Below are 13093 nucleotides of genomic sequence, written 5' to 3'. Positions count from 1 at the left end.
CGGGAAGGGGATGGAGCTTTCCTTGGGTTGTGGCTTTGTCGAGGATGTGGTGTAATGGGTCGATGGCGAGCACGAAAAATGACGATGATAGTGGGTCTTCCTGCGCGAGACCTCGACCATGCTTGATTGGATCGCCAGCAATACCATTTAGCAAAACTATCAAGGATGCCGAGATCCAGTCACGAAAGCGGGCAAGAAAGCCATAATGATTCAACATCTCTAATAGATAATCCCATCCAACAGAGTCAAAAGCATTCTCAATGTCAAGCTTGAAGAGGAGCATAATTTTTCTTGCGGTGAAATTTTTTGTCTAGATTCCGCACGCACATGAAGTTGTTGTGAATGCTCTTGTTCCAGAGTCAAGCACTAGCACCGCAGATGCGGCAACAACAACAACGGTGGTGCCCATGACACATCAAATTGCTTATATTGAGAAAAAAATTGCTGAAGCACGGGAGAACTATGTTTGCATTAATAGAAGAACGGTGGAAGAGCGCCAGCTATACAAAGGCTGGCTAAACAGCCAACAGAGAAAGAAAGAAGAACAAAAGAAGAAGAAGAAAAAACAGCGGCTCGCACTAGGGCTACTCTCGCGGCATCAGATGAAGTCCCCCACCTAGAACCCACTCGGTAAGATCTTTCGAGACGGCGCCTAGCACTTGAGCCGCAGTTTTCTCCTCGTCGCGAAAGATCCTATCATTCCGCTCCTTCCAGATATGCCAAAGGGTCAGCATAGCTATGGATCGGCCATGTTTTAATGACGTGCTATCCCCCCTCTGGGCAGACCCTGAAGCGAGTCAGCCAGAGATAGCTACGAACGCCACAGAGCGGGTCGTGAAGTATAGCAAAAACGAGTGGCGACCGCTTGCCACAGTTCACACGACCAAACACATTCGATGAAGAGGTGGTCTTGTGTTTCCAGATTTCTCCGGCACAGTGGGCAGAAGTAGTAGTTTGGCCATTGCCTCTTCATGAGCTTATCGGTCGTAAGCAGCCTTGCCAATGGAGAAGAGCCATGCATGGAGCTTGCACTTGGCCGGGGCCAGGCACTCCAGATTGAGTCCATGACCGGGGACGAGGAAGGTCCAAGAAACTGCAGCCGGTAGGCCGAGGCCGAGGAGTAGCAACCGTTTGCAGAGGGAGTCCAAGTGAATTCGTCATGCCCATCCGACAACGTCGCCGCCGCTTCAATCTTGACCCAAAGATCAATGAATTTCGGGAGCAGATCGACAGTGATGCGGCCCCTTAGATCATGTACCCACTTGTTACTATCAAGGGTATCACGAACAGACCTCCATTTGCGGCGCGAGAGACGGAAAATCTGCGGCGCCAGTAGGAAGGGCGCCAAGCCATTGGCCCAGCTGTCAAACCAGGACGTCGCAACACGACTGTCATGAAATTACTTTTACCCCCGGGGACGACGGACCAACCGCACGCCCGAAAAAGTTGGATCGCTTGAGGCGATCAAGGAGGCGACTAGGGGTCCCTTGCGCGCCGCACCGGTTCCCTCTCTCTCCGCCGGCCGCTTCGGCGGAGGGAGGGAGGGGGAACCTCGGGTCTGTTCACTAGGTGGGTGTGTGGTAGGGTTGGGGTTGAGGGAGACGCTGCCGAGACCGTTGCGGTGGTGTCGCGTCGGAATAAGTTTCTCCGGGCTCCGTTCGCGGTCAGGCGAGGCTTTTGCCTTCGTCTAGGAGCCAACGGTGTTGGGGATCCCCGGATCTCGTCGAGGTCGTGGGGTATGGTGTTGGAGGTCCATCGGCACTGGCCGTTTGCATCCTCAGATGGGCGATGGAGGTAGGGAGACGAAGACCTTTCTTCTTCCGTGTTGGTACGATTTGCTGCTGCTGTTCTTCTCCTTCCTCTGCGCTGATGTTGGCGGGAGATCCTGCTTTGCCTGGGCGGATGGCCCGGCCGCGGTGCTGGACCAGTCGGATGACTCGAGTTCTCTTCCTTCCGGAAGGGACACTTTTCGCGGTACTCAAAGCCAAAGATGGCGACGGCTGTTGCAGGTGTGTTGGATTGATGTTCATGCCCTTTCAGCGCTGGTGTCAAGAAACGAGGAAGCAACGTTGCGGCAATTGTACCGTGGTCGAAGATGATGACCCGTTTGCGACTGGTTGCATTTTTTTTGCTGCAAGGGTCTTCTCTCAATATTCAGGGATGATGACACAGGGCTTCGGAGATCTTCTTGTGTTAGGATTGTCTTAGGGTACTTTAAGTGTTCATGGTCATTTGTTTTTGCGTTTTAATGTGCTTGTAAGGGTCACCTATTTTGTACTGATTCGCGATTTGAATGAACAATTTTAAAAAAAAACGCGGCCGTCATGAACCACCGCTACAGTAGCCGCAGCGAACAGGATGAGAAAATCACATGTAACATCTGCCGTTTGTAGCTAGAGCTGAGAAATCAGATGGAGGCATCTGCACGAGCGAAGGAGATCGTCTCTCGCCTGCTCCGGTCGATGGCGGTGCGGTGCGTCGGGCAGGAAGCATGGCGGCGCCGGGGGTTCTCCACACGGCTGGATCGGCAACTTGGCGTCCCAAGTGAGCCGAACAATAAAATTGATCTGACATTTCTTGCCGGCTTCGCGGATGGGGTTGATTGGACACTGGACTACGGCGCCCTAACGATACCCGTGAGAAAAATCATGTTTTTAATGTGTGCAGGCACAACGCTCGCCTCACCGGATCATTTTCATTTTCGGATCCACTAGCAGTAGTATCTGTGAATCTCAACGAGGAGAATTTCTTCAGTGAAGGAGGAAGAAACAATCGAGGATGAGAAAAGCTGCAGGCACAGGAACCAAGAAAACTTTGACACCTACCCCTAATTAATTCTTGTGTCGCTGCGTCGTCTGGAGCAGCTCCTTCACGCCTCACTCATGGCCATGGACGGACATCCCTTGTAGTTGTACTAATCTTGACACACAGCATGAACGCACTGCCACACACACGCCTCCCTCCCGTGCTCTTTGCTCCGATGGCCATGGAACAGCCAACTCCGACGGTACGACTCTGGGAATCTGACTGGCGCACTCAATCAAAGTCCACCGGGCCACCGAGGGAGAATCCAGCAAAGAAGCCCGTGGCCGTGGCCGTGGCCGTGGCCGTGCGTGCTGAAGGTCCCTCCAACTCCGGCGAATCGTGGCCAAGGCGACACGAATGCACGGCGGAAGTGTCATCCGGGCGGCCAAAGCTGCACGCCTTTGCGACCGTGGATTCGAGCGCGGCGACCACGATTGCAACTAGTACTAGTAGATAGATTATATAGATATATGGATAAATCAAAAGAGAAAAAGAAGTCGGATTAATCGACCGTCTCTGCTTGGATCAACACCCGCCGGCGATGCCTCGACCAGGATCTACGCCTGCGCTCTCCTCTCCTGGCCCGTGCACGATTTTTGTTTCGCGATTCGCCCAAGGAGGCCGACATGGAAACTCGCACAAATCCCACCGGAAGCTCCACCTACAGAAGACTAGATCAAACACCGGTCACTGCCAGGACCGAGCTGCAGGGACTCGAGCTCGAACTCGAAACAAGAACACGAAAGAAAATAAAACCCGGAAATTTCTTCATTCCGTCGGGGTGGCGAAATCGGGCATCGACCATTCATATTTCCATCGAGTTTGAGAAGACAGTCAGTGAGTCGCATCTGGATCAACCCGTCTGTCTCTCCGCCCGCCCGGGAGGGACGATCAATCATCACTACAGGTACAGCGCCTACCTACCTACTCGTCGTGACGTCGCCCTAGCCTAGCCAGCTCCCCATCCCATCCCACACTGCACAAAACTCGTTCGTGGCCACCTTGATCATCTCTCTCTCTCTCTCCTCCCGTCCATGTCGAAACCATCTCCTCCGAAGTCCAAACCCAAGCACAACCAAAAGCCCAGACCAAATTCCGGATTCGAAGCTCAAACCCACACGAATCCAAACTATAAAATCCGGGCAAAGAAAATGCCCGTACCACGACGCCAAAACGCCAAGCCCAAGCTCCTCGTAACGCCCACCGGCCTCCTCCGTCTCCAACTTTCCATGGACGCGCACCGTCACCACCACCACCAAAATCCAACGGCGAGTCGGGACGGCAACTCCACCTGCACCCACGACGAAGACGACGACGACGACGACTTCCATCCATGTAACCACCATCCCATCCATCCATCCATCCTTCCTTCCGCACGAAACTAACCCGATCCCACGAGAGAGAAAAATCAGGGCCAGGATCGTTTTTACAACCGGGTCGCGCCCCGCTCCTCGTTTCTCGTAGGACTTCTTCTTCCCGAGCCCTCCCATTAGAACACACAAAGAACAGGCACCAAAAAGAAAAAAAAATCCCCCAATCCCGATTTCTCCTTCTCTCCGTGTGCATCTCCGTCAAAGATTTCTTCTTTGCTCCCCTTCCTCCTCCCGCCGTCTCCGCGACGGCTCGTGGGGAGAGGCGGGGGACGAATTCCCCTCCTCTCCAATTCGCCGCGGCGAGGGCAGGGCTAGGGTTTGCGGGGGAGCCCTCGCCGAATTCGCCGTGATCTCGCCGCCGGGCCGGTGAATTCGGGCGGGGGGCAAAGGGTTCGCGTGTGATGATCTTCAAGCGGACCCAGCGCTCGGAGATCCTCAGCCTCAAGCGCTGCAATGCCGAGGGCGAGGGCGGCGCCGGCGAGCGCCGTCCAAAGAGGCAGAGGGGTGACGACTTCTTCCCCGTCGAGCTGCTCGGCCACGTGCCGGCCTCCGGTATCCCGTATGCCGCCGCCGGGTTCCGCTGGTGCGAGGAGCCCGAGGTTGCATCACCCGCCGGCGCTGCGCCGGCGCCCGCCGCTGCCGCCGCCACGCGCCCGCCTGTCGTCCGGACGTCGCGCGGGCGTGCCCAGGTGCTGCCCTCGCGGTTCAATGACTCGGTGCTCATCGACCCCTGGAAGAAGGAGAAGCCGGCCAAGCCGCCTGCACCGCCCAAGGTCGAGCAGCTCGTTCCCAAAAGCAAGCCGCTCTGCCGTAAAGGTGCAATCCTGGATAGGACTTCCGCATTGTCAGAGGTGGATGAGGATGAGGAGGCACAGCGTTACCGAGTGTGCCAGAATTTTGTTGCCTCCAGGAAGTACTCCATGTCTCTGAGCGCGCTCACCTCCTTGCACAATGAACCGTACAGCGGTTACCATAGAAACGAGTCGATGGAAGACGAAGAGGAAGAGGCAGAAGAGGACCTGCAGGCGCAGAAGGAGGACCTTCATTGGAGCACAGAGTTTTTGTATGGCGACATTGTGTGGGCACGGCTGGGTAAGCGGCAACCAGCGTGGCCAGGAGTTGTGGTCGACCCAGCTCGGCAGGCAGCTGCCGATGCAATGCCGCCCCAGCCGCGTGGAGGTGCTGTGCTTTGTGTGATGCTGTTTGGCTGGCGTGCAGAGTTCAGTGACGAGAAGGTACATTAATTACTGTTTTGTTCGGGCTGACTGACTTGAATTGGCGCCACTTCCTCTTTTGCTTTTGAGCCTTTTTTCTCTCTTTCTTTCTGAATGACCATTTGATGACGCCCGTGTGTTGCAGAAGTATGTCTGGGTGAGGCAAGGAGGGATTTTTCCTTTTGTGGACTACATTGACCAGTAAGTACTAGCACTACGTAGTAATTCACTAAAAATAACTTATCACTTATTGCATTTAAAGTGCTGCAAAAGCATATCAGGAAAGCCTTTTTATTGGCAAGAAGTAGAATAGCACCCACACATGTGCTAAGAAATATATGTATTTCCATCTCAGATTTCAAGGGCAAACAGATTTGAGCAGTCTCAAACCTGGTGACTTCCAGAGGGCACTAGAAGAGGCCTTTTTGGCCGACCAGGGGTTCTCTGAAGTGCCAATGGATGACAGCACAGCAGGGCAGCCTGTTGTCTGTCAATCTTGTCCAGACGAATTAGAAGAAGTGACTGGTTCAAACGAGCTGGAGTGCCAGGCACAGATTAAGGCAAGTTGACCATTTTTCCACAACTAAGAAGACATGTATTCACAGGAAATTTCAGAAATTTATCAATATTTTTGGTCCAACCTTCCATGGCTTTGTATTCAATCCTGCCTACTGGCTTTCTAAGTTTTTGGTGTTCTATCTACGCATTAATATTAGGTATACAGTTTAGGTCTATCTACATTCATACGATTTTTCTTCAAACCTAAACTTTAGATGGGGGCCGAATGCCTGAAAAGTGCATTGATGCATGACTGCAGAAAAATCTTCTGAGAAACATTATCTAGCAGACATAGTACTGTGTGCGTATAAGAAGAATGATAAAACTGAGCATGTTTATATATTGTGGAGTACCAATGGTTATTCAACTTATTGGCCTTATAGAGCTCGCCTTCTGGGTCAGTCAATGGCCGACGATAGTTAGTAACACCATTACACTTCAGTGCTGTTCTTGTACTATTTATCACAAAATGGAACTGCTTCTTCAACTGTCATATATTTCCCCAATAGACTAATTAGATTTTTGCTTATTCTCTGCACACAGCATTATACAAGTGAATTGCAGTGTGAAAGTTGTGGAAATTGCTTTCCAAACAAAGAGTCAAACAAGTTGGTTTATGTGATGGAGCAACTTGCTTGCAAACACTGTGCTAGGGTATGTTTTGGTGAACCTACTTCACTCTGAGTGTCTTGTCCTTACGGCTTACACTACCTTCCTGTATGTGCAGATCTTGAGATCAAAAGAGTACTGTGGGATATGCTTGAAAAGTTGGCAACATAAATGTGACCGAAGATGGGTAAGACATAGTGTAGCCATTAGCGCAATATAAATTTATCTTATGTTTCCAACCATGCAAATTCTGAAGATGGGAGGTGATTAACCAGGTTTGCTGTCATGGTTGTGAAAGTTGGATTCATGCAGAATGTGACAAAAAGTGCAGCAACCTAAAGGTTTTTCTCGTCATAATATCTTTGGTGCTTTAGTAATTTACCATCACTAACATGCTCATTTTGATGCTATAGGATCTACGAGACAAAAGTTACTTCTGCCTTTACTGTAGGGTTAAACGTAACTCAAATCTGTCCAGCAAGAAGACAAACTCTCCTGATGATAGGTGAGTTAGAAGGCTAGAACTACTTGTTTATGCTACAACTTCATATTTCAAGGTTCTAATTTATTTGCTCTTAAGACTAACATGTACAATCCATTTGTGAAACAGTAAAGATAATTCTGCACAGAAAGGAAGGAAGCCTGACAGAGTAGGGGTCATCTGTTTTGACATGGAAGGAACTTACCTACCAAATCTCGAACTGTAAGAACCACTTATCTGAATTACATTAGATTGTAGTGAAGTTATTCCTACTTGTGACTGGCATGGCATGCCTGCACCACCATAGCTTAATTTCAGTTTTCTCACAATTATGCACACTTAGTGAGATTATTGATTCCTGTTTTTTGGCTTGAACTTATCTTTCTGCTTGCCTTCGTTCATTGTTTAGGTGGTTTCCATTCATCTGCATATAACTCTGATATTTTTCATATATATCTGGACCTACTTATGACTTCAAAAAACTATCTTTTTTTTGCAGGATTTCTTGCCATTGTGCCCCTTGTAAGGGACAAAAGTTTCTGTTCAATGAATGGGAAAGGCACGCTGGCTGCAGAAGTAAAAATTGGAAATCTAGTATTAAAATGAAGGGAACACTTATGCCATTTGGAAAATGGGTTCGTACAGTAATGACAACATGCTTTCGTTTCAACCTTTTCCACTGCATATATAGATGCTGTTAGTTCTTGTGCAACTGTATAGTAGTGTTGTAGTTTTTATTTCTGTTCCTTTGTTGGTTTGTAGTTCTATTTGCTAGGGTTATGAATGTCCCACATTTCTCTTTACAGATAGATCAACATCAACCAAGCGTGTGTTCCACATATCCTTCAAAGCGCTCCTCTCAGAAACTGAAAAAACAGCAGTTACTTGATTTGTTAAATGGTAACTGAGCATTTATTTTGTAGCCTATAGTATTAGAAGATCTGGTTCCCAGGAATTTGAAGTGACGGACCTTGAATTTATGTACAGAACCTTATGATCATGTACAAGTGAAATGGACAACCGAAAGGTGTGCAGTCTGTAGATGGGTTGAAGATTGGGATTACAATAAGATTGTGATTTGTAACAGGTATTAAGCTCGTGTTGCTCGCAATGTTTTTCTTTGGTGCGAATCATTTTGAGATATGGAATAAAGTTTGCAATTGATCACATTCATGTTCAGATGCCAGATAGCTGTTCATCAGGAATGCTATGGTGTGAGCGGTAAGCAAGATTTCACCTCGTGGATTTGTAGGGCTTGTGAAACGCCTGAACAAAAGAGGGATTGCTGCCTTTGCCCTGTGAAAGGTATGTACCTGCTATCCTTTCAGTGGTAACTGGACGAAATAGATTCCGTAACAGGATGATTCATCAGTACTGCTATTAATGTCGAACCTAGGTCTCTTTCTAAATAACAATAGTGACAACACCACAGCAACTAAATTAAGTTTGTCAAATCTGATACCGGAAAATCAAGTTGTGACATTCTGTTTTATTTAGCATTTTTGTAATCATTAACCTGGTTCTTACTGGCTTCAACACTTATTTTAGGTGGAGCGCTGAAGCCAACAAATGTTGATAACTTGTGGGTACATGTCGCATGTGCATGGTTTCAGCCACAGGTGGCTTTTGCTAGTGATGAGCTCATGGAACCTGCTATTGGGATATTGAGCATGGCACCTCTGCTATTTATGAAGGTTGAATACATATGCTGGTGCAATAGCTTAAGTGGCTTAAGATGATTGATCCTGAACGAGTGCTACGTATCTCGTATGTTTGACTACGTTGACCTAATTATGTTCCATTCTTGCCCATTGCTCCAGATGTGCGTCATATGTAGGCAAATACATGGTGCTTGCACACAATGCTACAGGTGCTCGACTTATTACCATGCCACCTGTGCATCAAGGGCAGGCTATCGAATGGAGGTATAGCTAATACTGATCGCTGCAAGAACATGTTGCTTATGCTATTTATCAATGAAGAAAAGTGTGTAATTTCATTTTTTTTGCTTGCATCTCATGTTTTTTTAGCACATCTGAACTTTACTATGTTTTCCATGTATGCAGCTGCACTGCTTGGAAAAAAACGGCAAACAGACAACAAAGATGATTTCATATTGTGCTCATCATCGGTAAGATTTATGAAGTGGAAGCACGAGTAAAGCTATAATTTGTTCACATCTTTTTGTGCAATACTGACAGTTGGATTGTCTTGGATTATTTATTTATGTGCAGGAGACCTAATCCTGATAATGTTTTGATAATTCAAACTCCTGCTGGAACTTTCTCTTCAAAAAGGCTTGTTCAGAGTAGTGGCACCATAGCTGCTTCAAGACTGATTAGGAAAGATCTTCCCAAGGATTCAGCATCAGAAGTTGAAACTATAGAGAATTTATGTTCTGCAAGATGTCGAGTTTATGTTAGGAAAGAACTGAAGGTATGCCTTGCTTTAAAGTTGAAAGAATAATGAATGCACCTTTATGCTAGCTACAACGTAAGCCACAAAACGTACGTCTAGCATGTAATATAGCCATTATAGCAGCTCTTAACAATAAAGTTCGGGGAAGTACTTGTTAATTCTAAGGATGTGGCCATTATCTTTTGATGCTAGTGCTACATGAGAATGGGTAACTAGGATAACAGCTAAAGTTACCCCTGTGTTACTAGCAGATAGTCTGGTTTCTACTCTCTGTTGTGCTGCACTATGGAATCTAGTTAGTTGGAGGGATTTTTACTACTTCCAACCAAGTGTTATGTCTCAGAATTTTTTTTCTTTCAGCTAACGGTTACGTCCAAAAATAGGGCTAAACATGTTTCGTAGGCTTGTGTGAACTTGCAAGATACCTTGGAGGCTGGGACATTTAATTCATTTAGCTAGCATAGGTACTAGTTAGAAACCAGTGTGGTGATTTATCCAGACGGTTATCAAAGACAATGTTTGATCAGATCTGGAGTTTGTAGCTGTTAGCAGTTGGGTTTTTGTGAAATGTCATAGTGTGACGAAGCAGATTCTGACTTTCAGGCTTAAGAGTGGATCTGGTAGCACCATAAGTCGCTCATCCTCATTCTCCAGGTGGCAAAGACACTCTGAGCTGTGCCTGATTTAAGCGAAGAAAAAACACTATTTCAAAGAGCACATGCAACAACCTTTTTGTAATTGCTTAGCTGAACTTCGACTCCTTGCTATCCGACCCTGATTCCTCTTCTTTTCGTTAGTTGTGACCATATGGAGCACATTACTGCAAGGCATTCAACCTTTGTTTGCTGTTTATTTTCCTAATCCCAACGCCTCCCACTGGCCAGATTCTCTGGACTCAACTTCAGTCTAGGACTCCCAGTCCTGTCATCATGTGCCTGCTGCTTCTCTACCTGGCACATATGGTGTTGCTCAATAGGCAGTGTTCCTGGGAAAATACCCTTTGGAACATGGTGGTAATTACACCTGGTTATGTATTTTATTTTTATTTTTTTTAGAAAAAGTCAAAACGTTCCAAAACTTTTTCCCCAACAAACTTGAGCTGTCATTTCTAGTGTACAAAAATAATTTGCAACGAAATATTCTCTGACAAAAATGACAAATTTGTTTTTTTAAAAGTGTGAACAGTACGGCATATATAGCGACAAATTTGTTTTTTTACGTCCAGAACAACATGAAAGTCTTCTCTTTGCGAAAGTTTTTATACGAGTGCAACAATAAATCTACTTTGTTTGCAAAAAGTTTCAGATTTTTTGACTTTCTTCCAAATTACTATTTTTAAAAAAAATTGGGTGTAATTACACCTGAGAGCCAAACGTGCGTGTCCGTGTTCCTGCCACTTGTTCCCAAAATATAAGTACTGTTGCCGGTTGGTATCTTGTATTGATAACCCATTGGTGCGCACCTGATTGGAATTTTGTTGCATGCAGAGATCCCGGGAGGCAGCAATGGCACACCGAGTAAGAGGATATTGTCAACACCGCTGGGATGAAATTGACAGTCTGAATCCACGAAGGGTAATTTGATTAATTCTGTAATGTATGCATGCTTATTAGATATCTTTTCCCATCTTTTAGTCAAATTTTCTTATGAAGGAAAACTCTGTACTCTGCAGGAAGAGAGGGATCCGGAATCCTTTTCTACTTTTAAGGAGCGTCTACATTATCTTCAGGTTACTATATGTCTGTTGGCTTTCCCTTGTACTTATATATTTGTAGTATGAAACTAATTAATTTTTCTTTACTTCAGAAAACGGAACATAGCAGAGTATGCTTTGGTAGGTCAGGAATTCATAGGTGGGGACTTTTTGCTCGTAGGGACATTCAAGAAGGAGAAATGGTATTCCCTCAAACACTATTATATGCCATGGAAATATTTTTCACAATTGGGGGCGCTTGAACAGTAGATATGCTTGGTTGTAATGACACGGTTTTCTTTCTACTTTATACGTTACGCTCCATTGATATTTTTTTAAAGGTCCATTTATACTTTTCTTACATGGTTGCTTTGTAACCACTCGTGGTAATTTCTGTTCCCACATATGCGCCCTAGTTTCCATTATTAAGCCGGCATTCCGCTATCCTACATGTTGTCTTCATTAATACGCTGCTGCCCTCGTTCAAGAAATTGCTCATGGTTAACTTTTTTTCCAGGTTCTAGAGTACCGCGGTGAACAGGTCAGACGAAGTGTTGCGGACTTACGGGAAGCACAGTATCGTGTACAGGGAAAAGATTGTTATGTGAGTCATCTTCCATACCAGTTCCCCCGTTATGTGGTGTATCCATGAGTGCATTTTTTTCTGTGAAATAACATTATATCTACAACACACATGCTATTTGGCCATCCCAACTGCTGGAAATCACGTGTTGTATGCATTATATGGATTTATGATGTATTATTTTAATAGCCTCTGATAATACATCTAACGTTAACTACATTTATGCTGTCCTTTTTTCTGCCCAGCTTTTCAAAATCAGCGAGGAAGTGGTTGTTGATGCCACAGACAAAGGAAACGTGGCACGCCTGATTAATCATTCTGTAAGGATCATATAATGAACTTCAAATCTGCTTAAGATTCTAAATAATATGTGCCTGATGTATTGTTATTTTTGCTGCAGTGCACGCCAAACTTTTATGCGAGGATTATGAGCGTGGGGCATGATCAGAGCCGCATTGTTCTAATTGCCAAGAGAAATGTTTGTGCCGGTGAAGAGCTAACGTATGTCGTATATGATTTCCTTTTCTTTTTCTTTGCAGATGGTCTCAGCAAATTATGTTAAACTCCATCGTGATAATCTTTGTGTTTCTGCAAGGATGCAAGGAGACTAAACATGTTTTTATGTTGTGTGTAATTTCTAGGTATGATTACCTGTTTGACCCTGATGAGGCTGATGATTGCAAAGTTCCTTGCCTGTGCCAGACTGCTGACTGTCGGAAATTCATGAATTAGGTTAGAGTAGATGTCAATGGGCATTGTCATAGTTTTTTTTTTTGCTTTAGCATTTTCTTGGTTCATTGGTGATAAGTGGTATATATTACCTTGTTCCCTCCTACGCCCCAATTTTTTTCACTCTAGTCTCTAGGAATAAGTTTAGTCAGCTCGAAAGCATGAGCTTCTATTCCTGTAAATGCTTCTAGTGTATCCACTATAATCAATTTTCTCTAGTGCCAATTTTGATTATATTTTCATTCAGATATCACTAGTGTACTTGGCGTGTACAAAATAGTGGAAGATGGCAACAGTAAAAACAGAGGGGCACATCAGAAATGAGTGCTCTTGTCGTACTGAGCAAATTACAAGTTTGATGGTCTCAGTACTCGTTTCTTCATGAAATTCTACAAGCTTTCAAAGTACTCGGGCATGAGATCTGTAATTTTCCCGGGATATTTGGGCATGCAAACTTTCAGTTCTCGATTTCACCTGGGAGCATGTGCATGAGATATTTGATGCACCTATTTCCTGCTCCCTCCGATCCAAAATAAGGGTCGCATTTTTTAACAGCTGTTAGTTTAAAACTGCAACACTTATTATAAATTGGAGGTAGTAGTAATTTTCGTGAAAGGCACATGCTATCCA

General features: G+C 45.7%; 1 protein-coding gene across 1 annotated transcript; it reads left to right on the top strand.

Moving 5' to 3' along the window:
* Positions 1-3783: 3783 nt before the first annotated feature.
* On the top strand, positions 3784-12713 carry LOC119268530 (histone-lysine N-methyltransferase ATX4-like). Its single transcript, XM_037550190.1, has 23 exons — positions 3784-5413; positions 5538-5593; positions 5748-5952; positions 6494-6604; positions 6678-6746; positions 6835-6900; positions 6973-7064; positions 7170-7262; positions 7540-7675; positions 7847-7940; positions 8028-8127; positions 8221-8345; positions 8589-8734; positions 8861-8965; positions 9107-9171; positions 9275-9476; positions 10946-11032; positions 11131-11187; positions 11265-11354; positions 11669-11755; positions 11980-12054; positions 12135-12235; positions 12376-12713. Exons 1-23 carry the CDS (start codon positions 4580-4582, stop codon positions 12464-12466), a joined length of 3087 nt encoding a protein of 1028 aa, XP_037406087.1. The 5' UTR covers positions 3784-4579; the 3' UTR covers positions 12467-12713.
* The last annotated feature ends 380 nt before the right edge of the window (positions 12714-13093 follow it).

This window comes from Triticum dicoccoides, chromosome 3A (assembly GCF_002162155.2).
Source record: "Triticum dicoccoides isolate Atlit2015 ecotype Zavitan chromosome 3A, WEW_v2.0, whole genome shotgun sequence".
NCBI lineage: Eukaryota > Viridiplantae > Streptophyta > Magnoliopsida > Poales > Poaceae > Triticum > Triticum dicoccoides.
Note: the sequence above shows the minus strand (reverse complement) of the source record. Positions and strands in the feature narration are given on the sequence as shown.

Coding starts and splice junctions, on each gene's coding strand:
- LOC119268530 (XM_037550190.1), top strand. CDS start 4,580: ATGATCTTCAAGCGGACCCAGCGCTCGGAGATCCTCAGCCTCAAGCGC. Junction 5,414..5,537: donor CAGAGTTCAGTGACGAGAAG/GTACATTAATTA, acceptor CGTGTGTTGCAG/AAGTATGTCTGGGTGAGGCA. Junction 11,188..11,264: donor AGCGTCTACATTATCTTCAG/GTTACTATATGT, acceptor TCTTTACTTCAG/AAAACGGAACATAGCAGAGT.